The 15,972-nt window shown below is 44.7% G+C and overlaps 3 protein-coding genes across 3 annotated transcripts; 2 read left to right on the forward strand and 1 right to left on the reverse strand.

Moving 5' to 3' along the window:
* Positions 1 to 976: 976 nt before the first annotated feature.
* On the reverse strand, positions 977 to 13,600 carry chlsn (cholesin). Its single transcript, XM_079447721.1, has 6 exons — positions 13,541 to 13,600; positions 13,033 to 13,177; positions 12,289 to 12,414; positions 2,508 to 2,731; positions 2,158 to 2,239; positions 977 to 1,288 (listed from the first exon to the last, which is right to left on the reverse strand). The coding sequence occupies exons 2-6, from the start codon at positions 13,165 to 13,167 to the stop codon at positions 1,106 to 1,108; spliced, it is 750 nt and encodes a 249-aa protein (XP_079303847.1). The 5' UTR covers positions 13,168 to 13,177; positions 13,541 to 13,600; the 3' UTR covers positions 977 to 1,105.
* LOC306889054 (G-protein coupled estrogen receptor 1-like) lies at positions 10,412 to 12,914 on the forward strand. Its single transcript, XM_079447720.1, has 2 exons — positions 10,412 to 10,665; positions 10,842 to 12,914. The coding sequence occupies exon 2, from the start codon at positions 10,932 to 10,934 to the stop codon at positions 12,048 to 12,050; it is 1,119 nt and encodes a 372-aa protein (XP_079303846.1). The 5' UTR covers positions 10,412 to 10,665; positions 10,842 to 10,931; the 3' UTR covers positions 12,051 to 12,914.
* Positions 13,601 to 13,820: 220 nt separating the features above from the next.
* On the forward strand, positions 13,821 to 14,914 carry uqcc4 (ubiquinol-cytochrome c reductase complex assembly factor 4). Its single transcript, XM_079447722.1, has 2 exons — positions 13,821 to 13,948; positions 14,460 to 14,914. Exons 1-2 carry the CDS (start codon positions 13,860 to 13,862, stop codon positions 14,788 to 14,790), a joined length of 420 nt encoding a protein of 139 aa, XP_079303848.1. The 5' UTR covers positions 13,821 to 13,859; the 3' UTR covers positions 14,791 to 14,914.
* The last annotated feature ends 1,058 nt before the right edge of the window (positions 14,915 to 15,972 follow it).

Consider the following 15,972-nt stretch of genomic DNA (forward strand, 5'->3'; position numbering starts at 1 on the left):
TCCCAAGAGGTCCTGACAATATGATTTTTGAAAATAAATATTGAATCAATTTAGCCCAGTTGGATATACTATAAAAGATATCTTTTATCAGGCCATTTATTTGATATTTTGATATATGTGATCCTGGATCACACAACCGGTCTTAAGTCAATGGGTATGGGTCAAAATTATAGATTTTTCTTTTATACCAAAAATCATTAGGATATTAAGTAATGATTAGATTAGATGCAACTTTATTGTCATTACACATATACAAGTACAGTGTAACGAAATGTAGTTTAGGTCTAACCAGAAGTGCAGTTAGCAAGTGCAGGATATACAGTTAGAATAAATACAGAATACATGTTGCATGAAGATATTTTTTAAATTTCCTACCCTAAATATATAAAAACTGTATTTTTGTGAGTGGGTGGCCTGCTAGAGTGCCTCTGATTAACAACTTCAAGACAATTTTCTCAATATTTAGATTTGTTTCGCACTCTCAGATAGCAGAGTTTGGATGTATCTCCGCCATTTATTGTCATATCATAACTGATACATCAGTAGAAAGCTTTATTGTTCAGCTTATATATGTAAACATTACCTGCGAAAATCAATGAAATACCTTAATGGAAAGAAGAGCTATATTTTGATGTGTGTGACAGTAATTGGCCACAATGTTGTCTAGGCAACAATGGCCACCGCATATGTCCCAGTGTGTGTAATCACTCTTGCCATGCACTCAGAAGTACCTACTATTCAAACAAAAACAGTACCTACTATTAGGCATAGTATAAGTAGGCGCATTGGAATGCAGGGTTCGTGGTTTTGGACGTGCTGTAAAATGGGCACATTTACAGGGACAGCTCCAGAACACCAAAAACAGGGACTGTCCCCAGAAAATGGGAACGTTGGGTCACCTTATCACACATAAACTGTGTGTTCCTTGAATGCATTGTGAGTGGAATTGAAAAGAACGCTGAAGAAATTGTTGAATTTAAAATGAAAACAAAATCTTTTTATTCAACGTGATGTACATATTTACAGATTATTACAATATGACTGCTCACTTGAATATGCGGAAATTACAGATTTATAGAAACATGGAGAAGTTCATTTCAGCCTTTCACAGCTGCTGCATGACCAGTTTGGCTCGGTTTCTCCTTGTTTCAGCATCTTCATCTCCCTCTCCCTCTCCCTGGCCTTCCCAGCGCACCAGCACTTCGGCCTTCTGCAGTGTCTTTTCTTTTGCAGATCCACGAAGACCCTCCATATAGGCCAGCAACACCTCAAAATAACTATCAGGCACCTTTAGAAAGAGAGAGATTCAAGCAATGAACATTAAGGACCTACCCGCAAGCGGTCTCTACTGTGACATCGTGTCTACACTGGACACAACACAAGACATAAGAAATGCATTCATTTTAAATTTTGTCCACACTGGATGCGGCATGCCAAGCCCATTATCGTCGCACCTGTCCCGTTCCGTGTAGACACGGTGTGAGACGCAACAGGACAATGATGGATGAGAACATTTATTAGTTTCATTTCTGACATTTTGCTACCACGAATAGTGTAGGTTAATGTTGTTTTTTTTGTCATGCAGTTTCAAAATACAACATCAGCATGTTTAAATGTAGGAAAAATCTTTGGGTATCTTAATTTTACTTATAAAAAATTCTTAAGTAAAAAAAAACCTTACATTTTTCCATGTATGGTTCTACATAGGCCATCTACTGAAGGTATTTTAATAGTTTATAAGTGAATACGTTCGTATACAGAAGTTTTTTCATGTGGGCAAATATATTGCTATTGTATAGTAAAGGACCGAAAACTCAGTATCCAGAAACATTAAAAGAGAAGAAACAGAATTTGAGAAAATAAGATTTCTTCTTGTTGTGTCATCCCTCATATTGCAAGCCATAAATCTCCATCCCCTCATTTGGGATGGTTTTCATGAACTGGCCCCCATGAGAAACTAATTGAATAGGCCTGGCCTACGTTGAACACAGCTCCATTGGAGACAATGGTCCTAAGATCAACTTAAGGTTACAATGCTTTTGGGAAACGCAGCCGTGTATTTTTCTATTTATAAAATTTTTAAACAAGTGATAAACATCAGTTTCATGTTGTATGACTGTAGGATGTGTGTAGAGTATGTTTGCTGATGTTCTCTACCTTCACTCTGTCAAACATGTTCTGAAGAAGCCATGTTTGCCTGGTTTTCTGAAACTTCCATTCATCTTTTCTCTCAGACCAGCTACACAGACAAACACACAGAAAACATCAGTTGACACAATGTCTTATAATCACTGGTAAAACGAGAAAACATTTACTATGTAGGGTCTAAAAGTCAAAAACCACACTGGAAATTTGCACAATTGTGACAGTGGTCATGTAAACTTATTAACATAAAAGGGGATGATTTGTTTTATTTGTTATGTCTATGATATAATTGGATAATTGTAATAAACATTTAGGTTCAATATTAGTAATAGATAGAAACAATAAATGTTTCTAAAAGTTACCATGACAGGTATTCCAACGCCAGCTTCTCAGCTACATTTGTCTTATTCTCGTCCTGGTCAGTGCTTTTGCCTTCATCTTTCATTTTCTTATTTTCTTCCTTTTTACGAATCTTCTTCAGCTTCCTGTCCAGCACTCGTGTTTCTTCTGGACTGAGATCTTCCTCGCCATCCTCCTGACCATCTGATTCCTGTGGCGGTGGGGTTTTCTCCAGATCTCCAGTACTCTATGATAGAAATGTTTAATGAATACTTCTACTACAATGAAGTAAATTTTATAATTCAAGGTTTGAAATAAATGGTGTAAGTGTAACACATAAAATGTGTGTTTGTATATTTAATAATCACAATCAAAGCTGTATGAAAATAGACAAGACAAAAGCATAGGGCGCTTGTGTTGATCATATACAGTGCATCCGTAAAGTATTCACAGCGCTTCGCTTTTTCCACATTTTGTCATGTTACAGCCTTATTCCAAAATGGATTAAATTAATTATTTTCCTCAAAATTCTACAAACAATACCCCATAATGACAGCGTGAAATAAGTGTGTTTGAAATCTTTGCAAATTTATTAAAAATGAAAACGTAAAAAGGACATGTACATAGTTTTCAAACTATTTGCCATGACGCTCAAAATTGAGCTCAGGTGCCTCCTGTTTTCACTGATCTTCCTGGAGATGTTTCTACAACTTGGAGTCAGCCTGTGGTCAATTCAGTTGATTGGACATGATTTTGAAAGGCACACACCTGTCTATATAAGGTCCCACAGTTAACAGTGCATGTCAGAGCACAAACCAAGCCATGAAGTTGAACGGAATTGTCTGTAGACCGTCTCCGGTTACTTTCGTAACCTCGGTTCCCTGAGAAGCGGGAACGAGACATTTCGGAGACCGCTTATGAAACTCCTCCTCTTTTTCACTTTTCCTGAAGTCCTATAGGATAACGCCAGTAAAAAACTGGCCAATTGTCGCAAGACATGCACAGTATGCAAATACTGACGAGTCTAGACAGTATAATTACAGTGCATGTGACGACAATCCTCAGAATCTACGATAGAACGCCCGACCGGTGATAAGCGGTGAAAACGGCGATCTACGCAATGTCTCGTTCTCAGGGAACCGAGGTTACGAAAGTAACCGGAGACGTTCCCTTTCGAGAGCGGTCACTTCGACGCGGAGACCGCATATGGAACGGTAGTACAATCCCGCCGTGAGAGCTAGCTAAAACCGCCCGATAACTGGGATAACACGCACACAGTATGCGGAGCAGACAAATCAACCATTCGCGAGGTCGCCCCAAGCGTTAACCGCTGATTGGCTGAAACCGGCCTATGAACTGCTAGATCAGTGAGCACGCCAATGAACTGCTAGATTGGTCTTTTGTCAAATTTGCATATCCAAACCAAACGAATGCAGCGGGCTGCGCTGAACAGGGCAGACACCACAGCAGTAGAACCAGCACGGAATCCCGGGCGATATAATAGCGAACATAAGTACACCAAGCACAGTGTAAACAGCAATGCGGCAACAACTGTGTAGCACAATACATTACAAGGTAGAAGATAAAGCTTAATCAGCACTCACCGAGAGGACTTGAGAAGCCAACGAGGACACATCCAATCTGTAGAACCTGGCGAAAGTATTCTGATAAGACCAGCCAGCTGCACAGCATATGTCCTGAATAGATGTGCCCTTAGACCAGGCCCACGAAGAGGCGATAGCCCTAGTCGAATGAGCTCTGATACCGAAGGGGCAGTTCTGACCCTGGCTTTCGTACGCCAAGGTAATAGCGTCCACTACCCAGTGAGAGAGCCTCTGTTTTGAGACAGCCCGGCCTTTAGTACCCCCACAAAAACAAATAAAGAGCTGCTCAGACTTCCGAAACCCGGCCGTGCGATCAATGTAAGCCCGCAAGACCCTTACCGTGGAGACCGCTCTCTGAGCATTAGCATCCTGCGAGTCTGACGACTCGGAAGACAAGGCGGGCAAAGAAATGACCTGTGCTCTAAAAGCGGTAGACATGGACTTTGGCACATAACCCGATTTTGGCCGGAGAGTGACGCTGCAGTCGCCGGGTCCAAAACGAATGAAATCAGCGCCGACTGAGAGCGCTTGTAAATCCCCTATGCGCTTAGCCGAAGCAAGGGCGAGAAGGAGAACGGTTTTTAGAGTGAGCTCTCTTACAGAAGCCGCGTCCAAAGGCTCAAAAGGGGGAGAAGAGAGAGCCTTCAACACCAGCGCTAAGTCCCAAGGCGGTACCGAAGGGGTTCGCGGGGGGAAAAGTCTCCTCGCTCCTCTGAGGAATCTGACCACCAGCATGTGCCTACCAATCGATTGCCCATCAACCGGGGAACGAAACGAGGCGATAGCCGCTACGTAAACCTTCAGCGTTGACGGGAGGCCGCCGTTGTCCAGCCTGTGCTGCCGGAAAGATAAAATATCAGACACGGGGCAGGACGCCGGGTCGTTATTGTTACTGCTGCACCATTTAGCAAACACCCCCCATTTTAGAGCGTATAAACGTCCGGTAGACGGCGCACGAGACTCCGAAATAGTATCCAGTACACGCTGAGGGAGTGCAGTTAGAACCCCCGAAGCGGCCAGGCATGGAGGTTCCACAACTCTGGGCTGGGGTGCCAAATCGTGCCGTTCACTTGGGACAGCAGGTCTCTCCTGAGGGGAATCCGCCACGGCGGTGCCGTCAACAACTCCCTCAGGTCCGGGAACCATGGTTGATTCGGCCAGAACGGAGCGACGAGAATCACCGACGCCTTCTCCTCTCTGACTTTGCACAGCACTAGGGGTAAAATCTTCACCGGAGGAAACGCGTAAAGCTGAACGACCGGCCAACGCACCGTCAGCGCGTCGCTCCCCATGGGGGAGTGGATCAGCGAGAAATACAACGGGCAGTGTGCGTTCTCGCTTGTCGCGAATAGATCTACTTACGCTTTCCCGAAGCGTTCCCAAATTAACAGGACTGTGTCGGGATTATGCCTCCATTCCCCGTGCTGAAGACCCTCCTTCGAAAGCATGTTCGCTCCGCGGTTCAGATGACCGGGGATATGCGCTGCTCTGATAGAGAGTATATGCCGATCTGCCCACAGTAGGAGACCCGCCGCCTGTTTGAAAAGAGCTCCGGAACGGATCCCTCCCTGGCGGTTTAGGTACGAAACCACGGACATGTTGTTGGTGCGAATCAGAACATGTTTCTGCTCCAGCCTCAACTGGAAAGTATGAAGAGCTAGAGACACCGCCTTTAGTTCCAGGCGATTTATGTGCCATTTCCTCAGAGACTGTGACCAAAGGCCGGATGCCGGCATGCCCTCGCACAACGCGCCCCATCCCGATGACGATGCATCCGTCGTAACGACTGTGCGTCTCGTCACCAGCCCCAGGGGAACTCCACGACTGAACATGCTCGGGTCGCGCCACGGACTCAGGGCGCCGAGGCAGCCGCGTGTAACCGGAACTCGCGCCCGACCCGAGGACCATTCTCTCCATGGAACCCGAGCCTTCAGCCAGAACTGAAGTGGTCGCATGTGCAGAAGACCTAGGTGGCAGACCGCCGACGCCATGAGACCCAAAAGCCTCTGGAACTCCCTCAGGGGAACAGACCGGCCCGGCCTGAGCAAATGTAGAGCTGAAGAGATGGACTCCGTCCTCTCTGGGGAGAGGCGAGCGCGCATCTCCACTGAGTCGAAACATACCCCCAGATACGTTATGGACTGACTCGGCGTGAGTTTGCTCTTCTGCATGTTCACGCGCAGCCCCAGGGATGTCAAGTGACAAAGCAGCATCCGCGTGTGACCGATTAGCGCCTTCCGAGAGTGGGCTAAAATCAGCCAATCGTCCAGATAATTGAGAATGCGCATTCCGCTCGCTCTGAGAGGGGAAAGCGCCTCGTCCACGCACTTCGAGAATGTGCGTGGAGCTAATGCCAGCCCGAATGGGAGGACAGCAAATTGGTACGCTGAATCCTCGAATGCGAATCGCAGGAACCTTAGGTGGCGCTTGGCTATCTGAACATGAAAGTACGCATCCTTCAGATCTACGGAAACAAACCAGTCCCCCGGACGCACTTGTGCCAGGATCTGTTTTAGAGTTGTCATTCTGAACGCTCGCTTGTGAAGCGCTCGGTTGACGGGTCTCAAGTCCAGAATCGGACGCAGACCACCATCTCTCTTGGGCACTACAAAATACCGGCTGTACAACCCGCTTTCCCGCTCGTTCGGGGGGACACGCTCGATCGCTCCTTTCGCGAGCAGGCTGCAGATTTCCTGCCTCAGCACAGGTGCGTTTTGCGCTGACGTAAGCGACGGGACCACACCGCTGAAGCGGGGAGGTCTGCGCCTGAACTGCAGGGAGTACCCGTGTTCTATCACGTTTAGCAGCCAAAGAGAGATGCCTGGGATGGCTTTCCACGCGTCCAGAAACAGACATAACGGCCGAATCTGATCGGGGTTACCGTCATCGGACCGTTTAGGGGAGCGCGCTGGCCCAGCGAGGCTAAATGCACTGGCAGGAAAATAGCTCGCGCGTGAGACTCCAGCGGTCACTCGTCCACGGAATGCAGGTTATAGTTGTGACTAGCTGCGGCTTCGTGCTGCACCGTGGCAGGGCAAGGGACGCAGCATTGTGTGAGGGGAAAAGAGCTCTTCCTGTGAACAGGTATGTGTTTTTATTGCATTCACACAAACAACACTTACAACATTGCAATAATCGCCCGCAACCGCGGGGGAAAACTGTTGCTAACAGCGGCGTTTGGGGGCCGCCGGCACGCTCACGGACTCTCTCCTCCTCTTCCCAGGTCCGTCAGGACGACGGCCGTGGACCTCTCTTCGGCCCTTACCTCTTCTTTGCTGGACCCGACCATTGTTTAGGACGGACGTCCGGCTCGTGACCTCGACTAGCCGGTGCGGGAGACGCGTGCTGTTTGGCGGGTCTCTGCGAGGAGTGAGGCGCGGATGAAGAGCGGGCTCTCGGAGACGGTTGGTAAGAGCGTCGAGGCAGCACGTGACTCATGGCCTTGGCGCGCTTTTGCGCCTCACCAAAACGCTCTACTACCGACTCAACGACGTCACCAAAGAGGCCGGAGGGAGTGATCGGTGCGTTGAGCAGGGACTTACGATCGGCGTCTTTTAGATCCTCCAGCATAAGCCACAGATGACGGTGGAGGACGACCATAAACCCCATAGATCTGCCGATAGCCTGAGCCGTGCGTTTCGTAGCCATCAGCGCGAAGTCGGTCGCCGCCCTCAGATCCCGCGTAGCGTCCGCCTCCAGGCTGCCGCTATCCAGCGACTGGAGGATCTTTGCCTGGAACACCTGCAGCACCGCCATAGTGTGCAAGGAGGAGGCGGCCTCGCCAGCGGACACGTATGCCTTACCGGCGAGATGGGCGGTAAACCTGCACGGCTTCGAGGGCAGGCCTGGGTCCGAGCCCAACGAGGTGGCGGAAGGGCACAAATGAGCGGCGAGGGTCTCCTCGACGGGTGGCATGCGCACGTAACCGTGGGCCTCGGCCCCGACCACGTGGGCGAACATGGCCGGCGTAGGAGCGTGGACGCGCGTCTACTGAGGTGCTGACCACGTCTTCAACACGTGCTCGTGGACATCTGGGAAGAACGGCGAACTCCTTTTCGACGCGGCCTGGCGGCGACTCGCCTGAAAGTACCAGGAGTCGAGCTTACTCTTCGCCGGCATCTCAGGTGGATCCCAGGTGATGTCGAGCTCGCTTACAGCTTTCTCGAGAACCCTGACGAACTCCTCGTGGAGGTCCGGGGTGCTCTCCGGATCGGGACGATCTCGCTCCGATCCTGCCCAGTCCTTGTCCGAAGCTGATATGGACATGGAGTCATCGTCCTCCTCGACGCCGAAGGAAACGGCGTCCGCGATGGAAGGCGGAGGACGAAGGCCCTCGTCGACGTAGAGGACTGGGGAACGAGGTGACGGCAGAGGAAGGGGGCCCGGAGCCGGGTCGTCGCCGCCACCTCGTGGAATGGGTGGACTCACCAGCGGCTCGTTGGCGGCGGTGAGCCTCGACCCTATGAGTCCACGAGTGATGTTCCTGTGAGTCCTCAAAACACACACCGGCAGGTCCGCACAGTGCGCGCAATCAGACTCGCAGAGTGCATCCCCTGCATGGGCAAGGCCCAGGCAGGCAATGCAGTGCTCGTGAGTATCCTGCGGGCCAATGGGGCCCGCGCAGAGACGACAGAAAGAAGCCATCGGATGCGGTGAAGAAGTATCCAGTTGCGTCTTCAACAATGGCAGCGTGAAAAAGAAGATTCTGAGGATTGTCGTCACATGCACTGTAATTATACTGTCTAGACTCGTCAGTATTTGCATACTGTGCATGTCTTGCGACAATTGGCAAGTTTTTTACTGGCGTTATCCTATTGGACTTCAGGAAAGTGAAAAAGAGGAGGAGTTTCATATGCGGTCTCCGCAATGTCGAAGTGACCGCTCTCGAAAGGGAACTTAGAGACAGGATTGTATCGAGGCGCAGATCTGGAGAAGGGTACAGAAAAATGAACACAGTGAGCTTCATCATCCGTAAATGGAAGTTTGGAACCATCAGGACTCTTCCTAGAGATGACCGCCCAGCCAAACGGAGTGATCGGGGGAGAAGGTTCTTAGGTGACCAAGAACCCGATGGTCACTCTAACAGAGCTCCAGCATATATCTGTGGAGAGAGAACCTTCCAGAAGAACCACCATCTCTGCAGCACTCCACCAATCAGGCCTGTATGGCCAGACAAAAGCCACTCCTTAGTAAAAGGCACATGACAGCCCGCCTGGAGTTTGCCAAAAGGCACCTGAAGGACTCTCAGACCATGAGAAACAAAATTCTCTGGTCTGATGAAACAGAGATTGAATTCTTTGGCCATGTCTGGAGGAAACCAAGCACCTCTCATCACCTGGCCAATACCATCTTCACTGAGCATGGTGGTGGGAGGATCATGCTGTGGGGATGTTTTTCAGCAGCAGGAACTGGGAGACTGGGAGAGCGCTCTAGACCTCAGACTGGGGTGAAGGTTCATCTTCCAGCAGGACAAAGACCCCAAGCACACAGCCAAGATAACAAAGGAGTGGCTACAAGACAACTCTGTTAATGTCCTTGAGTGGCCAAGCCAGAGCCCAGACTTGAAATCGATTGAACATCTCTGGACAGATCTGAAAATGACTGTGGACCGACGCTCCCCATCCAACCCGATGGAGCTTCAGAAATCTTGCAAAGACGAATGTGAGAAACCGCCCAAAAATTGGTGTGACAAGCTTGTAGCATCATACTCAAAAAGATTGGTGTCAAAGGTGCTTCAACAAAGTATTGAGGAAAGGCTGTGAATACTTATGTACATGTGCATTTTTTATTTTTAATAAATTTACAAAGATTTCAAACAAACATATTTCACTGGGGTTTTGTTTGTAGAATTTTGAGGAAAATAATTAATTTAATCAATTTTGGGATTAGGCTGTAACATGACAAAATGTGGAAAAAGTGAAGCGCTGTGAATACTTTCCGGATGCACTGTACATGCAAAATACAGTTCCAGGAAAACTAGAAAGTTCTGATCCTTTATGCTGCCATGTGCACAAGCATTTCACCAAACAAACTACACATAGAAGTTACAAAGTGTAAAACCAAATAAAAACCACCTTATTCACTCTTTTAAATGCTTTCATTATTAAACAATTCCTGAAAAAGTTATCACAGGTGGCTTTGAGACGAGATTCTCTAGAACTGTAAAAAAATACATCTCTTTCCACTGGCTAACCATACAGACAAACACACACATATTTCTTCACTATGCAACTCTAGATCTTGTATATTTTGATTTTCCACCCAGCAGGGGAGGTAATGGAGCTATTATCTATCAACGTTGTTTGGGGTAAACAGAAGTGGCCATTGTACATGTCTGTCTGCCACAACCTGCTGCTCCTGTATTTCGCATTTGTACATGAGACATCGTGACTTCAGCAGGAGAAACTTCTACTCCTTTAATGTAGCCAAACCGAGAAGAAGGAAAGAGAGAATGGAGAGAGAATCCAATAAAACCAAAGCAGGACATTCGTATTTATTTCATTGTGACCTTAAAGGACATATTTTGTGCATGTGAGGTCAAAGCACGAGTTACATATGTGGATGAAAGCGGATTATGGTAAGATCTTTCAGACCATATTTCATTTTCAAAATTTAGCTAAATAGCTCAATATCATTTTTGACAACAAATAACCTGTTTTTTCAAAAGTTCTTATTAATTGCACAGAAATGTTTTGCTAACTTACAGAGTTAACATCAACGTACAATTTATTCATGCATCTTTGTGTGTTTTAGCACTTGGAAAAGAGGAAAGCAATGCAAAGAAAAGCTTCAACTGTTTTCAAACTATGTGAAGGAGGAACAAAGCAAGTGTGAGAGATAAAGATGACGGAAAATCTTTTGACTTCCCACCCCTCCGTTTTTCAATCAAATCGCTCCAGGCTGCATCTGTCCATAACTGATGTCAACGAAACAAACTCCTCCTTTCCAGACACCTACATCATGAGTCTCGCCCTGTCCTGCATCTACACCATTCTCCTCTTCCCGCTCGGCCTTATGGGTAACCTCCTGATCCTACTGGTGAACTTTGACCCTCGACAACGGATGAGCACACCTGACCTGTACTTCACAAACTTAGCCCTGGCCGACCTAGTGCTGGTTTTGGACTCGCTTATCGAAGTGTTCAACCTGAGCGAGCATTACTACGATGACGCTGTGCTGTGCTCCTGCATGGCGCTGTTCTTGCAGGTAAACATGTACAGCAGTGTGTTCTCGCTCACCTGGATGAGTCTGGACCGATGCCTAGCGCTGACCGGACTGAGGACACGAGCGCTACCTAAAAACATTTCTGCCATGCACCGCACCCGACTCGCCCACAGGGCTTGCTGGACCATCTGGGCAGCCGCCAGCCTGTGCACCCTAATTCCATTTGCAACGGCACACATACATCACGGCTGGGGGCGTGGCTTTTGTTTTGCAGGCGTGGCTGAGGTGCAATGGCTGGAGGTGACGCTGGGCTTTGCTCTACCGTTCTGCGTGATGGGTGTGTGCTATGCCCTTATCGCACACATACTTTTGCGCTCTGAACGCCCGCAACGAGCCAAAGCCCTGCGCATGATCATGGCAGCGGTGACTGTATTTTTTGTGTGCTGGCTACCAGAAAACATTTTCATCAGCGTGCATCTGCTCAGTGGCGACAGTGCCACGCGTCGACGTGGGAACCACACCCTGTGGCAGCGCTACCCCCTCACCGGGCACGTGGTGACCCTAGCGGCCTGTGCCAACAGCTGTCTGAACCCACTTGTGTACAGCCTGCTAGGAAACACCTTCCGGCACAAACTGCAAGTGTTTGTCGCGCACCATGTGCCATGCCTGCATACTTGCATGCAGACCGCAAACAAAACACCTCCCTGTCCTTGTGTCACGTGCACAAACGTGCACCATTCTTGCTCTCATGAGAATAAAGACTTGGAGGAGTGTGACCTCAGGAGCGGAGTAGCCTGAGGGCCGGGAGTGCATGTGTGACAGAGTGGGTTAAACATTGTCGAGATGTGCATGTAGAGACAAAATAACACTGAAATGAACCAATAAAACCCCCATGAGATTTGCCTGTTGAAGGTCTTGAAATGTAATTTTGATGATGGCACAGCTGATAAAGTGCACATCATTATTTTGTTGTCTATTTTATTATAAAGTGGTAAAATAATTGGGAAATGAATTACTTTTGATTAATCTTACTAACCTCTGCTTTTCTTTTTCTCTTCATCTTAGTTTTCTCTGTGCTCTCTTCATCGGTTTGTTTCTTTGGTTTGCATTTGGCTTTCTGTGGCTTTAGCAGGTCCTCTTCTGGAACAATTACTTCACACACCTGCCAAATAAAACGGAAATCAAAAATATGTGAACTATATACTTAAATTCAAAGAATATCATGAAGAATGGTGCTCATCCTCTGTGATCTAAAGGAACACTGAAAGTATCTGAAAGTTACTTCGGTCGTATTTTAAAGTTTTAAGATATAATGATATTTGTTATAGATATCTATCTTATGTTGTGATTCCATATCAGAATTAAAATATGTTTAAAGTAAATTGTTTACATGTTGCTTTCAGACCTATGTTGTATATTCACATAAAATGCAACAAGGAGAAAAATTTTATTTTTCTTCTTCGGTGTGATCTCTTCATGGTCCCCATTTTTTAGCCATAGAAATATATTCTTGTGAAAACAATAACATTCTTAAACAACCGTAATTTAACTTTAAGATTTTTTTTATCTTTGCCCTTTTCTGTGTTTGCTGTATCAGTTGGTTGTATTATCTGAAATAATACTTAAATTAAATCCTTTTTAGTCTTCAAGTGTAAAGATGTGAACTCTGTTTCACTTGTTTCCTTCATTCTAATAGGCTTTTAATGTGCCCGAGATCAATTTAATGGTTTTTACATTGCTTATTAATTTCTCCATCACATTTCAGGACACCTTAACAAACCTCTTTATCAGTCCTCCTCTTTTTAGTTGTGACTTTCTTCTCTGTTCTCTCATTTTGTTCATCATCAACACTGGGTTTGAGTTTATTTTTCTTGGCAGAATTAGACTGGACACCTCGAGCTTGACTCTTCGTCATGGCAACAAATCTTAAAGGGAAATAAAGAGCACACATGGTGGCTTACCGCACATTTGAATCGTCACATGAATTCAATACAACAATATGATACTTAGATTAAGAAACTGTTGACAGAGGTCTCAAACTACAGCGAAATAAAAAGACACGAGTTAAACTAACTAAGAAGAAATCAATTGAATAAAGGCTGGTCAAATGAAAATGTGGGGATGAAAAAGTCACCATTACAGAAAGAGAGATGGTTCGACCGCACCCACATACAAACGAAATACTACCGGCTAATACCAACTCCTAATTGAAAATAACTTTCGTAGCAAACGAATCAAGTAACTTACAAACAAAATCGCAAGATTGACCAATAATTATTGAAGCTCACGTGTCGACGGCCACCACGCTGGATGACGCTGCTACTGCTCTGCAAAATCCTGATCTTTGATTGGTTGACTCTTGGACTTCCGGGGCATGTAACCTTATTGAGAGAAATAAATCATCAGTTCAATAAAACTTACTTCGTTTTTTAAAACTGTAATTATAATGTCATAAAATATTAAAATAAGTGCGTTATAACCCTGCCGCCTGTTGTTTTTTAATAAGGAACTATATTGCTTCCGGTTGAATGTATGTTCGAGCATATTTCGCAGTTGCACAAGTTACATGATCGGGGAGATTCACGCCTGATGTAAAGAAACCTCGAGATGTCAACAACAGGACGAATTTGCTCTCGGTTATCACACTTTTCTTTATATCATCATATTTGTACCAAAAGAGGAGACGTGACCTTAAGGCAAGTGAAGGTTTGTCATTGCATATTTTATGAAATTCACCATAAGAAGTGTTTAAACAGAATGTATAAGACATATATAAAGAGAAACCTTAAATGAAATGAAGTAATGATAATTCAGATGAATACATTTGTTGTCCATTATCATGTTAATATGTCTCTTATCACTTTTTTTCTTTAAATCATTTTCTATTGTGTATATAGCCTTATGAATTGACAGCTGACCTTGGCTCGACAGATCTGTATAGAAATATATTTTTTATTTAACACGTAAAACCCTTTAAACATTTACTATAAGATTTTTGTTTATAATAATGCTTATATGATGTTAAACTTCAAAGGCTATACAAAAGCACTAGATTTTTTCCTAATAGTAACTCATTTCTAGTCTATAGACTATTAAGGTTTATATAAGGTTTCCTAACAAAACCATGTTACATTTTAAGCTTGAAAGGGAAGTACACAATTACAGCCTTTACAAGTAATAATTCATCAACTCTTTTTACTTTTGTAGACCATGTACAACCAGAATGTTGTCCATGACATCACAGGTACACGCAAAGTCCAAAAAACCTCTAGATGATAATGAAGAAACATCAAAACCCATCAAGTTCTCCAGCAGCAAAGCCAGCAACCAAATATGGAACGTGGACCGCTCGATGGGTAGCACTTATAAGCGGCCATGGTGGAAAGTCCTACCCATCAGCATCATAGGAGTGGGCTTCCTTCTCTGGTGTGTCTTGAGAAAAGAGACCGAAATAGACGAGTCTCTGGAGAAACGCCTGTATGAACATTTACCAGAACTGTTGTCAGATGAAGAGGAAGCTGTTAAAAACAAGCCATGACAGTGGCTTAAACTTAAACTGGACATCTTATCTTTGTAATGTTTATTTATTGTTCTCTGATGCCTTCAGTTTTTTCTGTTAACTGCAGGGTTAAACATGTATAACCCTCCCAGACTCTCAAGGAACAGCGATTAAACTTTTGTCATATACCAAAAAAATCTATATATTTGTTATTCCTAAATATATGGTTACATGACATTTAGGGCGGTCACGGTATCAGATTTTCAACTATGAGGCTTTCATAGCCAAAATAATTCAAGATAATAAATTAAATCATAACATTATGCCATAAAACCAATTGTCTGTTATCATTGTCGTTGAGACTGGCACTGTATGAGCTTCCCCATGCGCTGTGCAAAACACGTGAATGTTTTTTTCTCCAATACAAAGCTTTTAATTTTTTATTTTATTAAATGCTTGTAGGAGATAACAAAAAAAAAACATTTTTCAACAACCATTATCATTGTCAATACAACCTCCAGATTCCCTCAGTCCAGACTAAATTCCTTCAGTCTTTCAATCCAGATTAAGTGCCAAGTCCTTAAACACAGCCACTTTTTTTGTAGCTTTTAAGTTTTTAGAGAACTCGACAGACTCAAAGTACATTTTCAACTCACGTTTAAACCTCATTTAGAGAGTGCATTTAGAGAATTTAGATTTGTGAATGTGAAATTTAGCTAACAGAAAAATAGGGTTTATAAAATAAATATCCCTTTTCTTTTCACATTCATGAAAACCAAAAATTACATTTCTGTATGTAAAATCAACATTAGGATTTACATAACAATTGATAAAATCACAAATGTCACACCAAAATGTAACCAGTTCCCAAAAAAATGTAAAGTGGTCTCAGGTTTCTCTGAACAGAAAGAACAGAGGGTATCAATGTCATTCTTAAGGCTTTTGAGAAAGCACTTAACTGGGTAAAACCTGTGAATTAATTTAAATGTGATCTATCTTGTTTTATTAATTATCAGGTATTTGTGAGATAATGTCATGCTCATCGGGATAATGTTGAATCAACGTCAGTCACGCCATTCAAAACTCACCGAACATGGACACAATTGGTTCACTTATCTTTGATTCTATACTGATTTCAGATAGTGAAAATTACGTTATATATAAAATATACATTTACAAATACATATTTAGAGCATCGAGACCTTCTATGCTAGACTGATT

The sequence above is a fragment of the Barbatula barbatula genome (genome assembly GCF_947034865.1).
Source record: "Barbatula barbatula genome assembly, chromosome: 23".
Taxonomy (NCBI): Eukaryota; Metazoa; Chordata; class Actinopteri; order Cypriniformes; family Nemacheilidae; genus Barbatula; species Barbatula barbatula.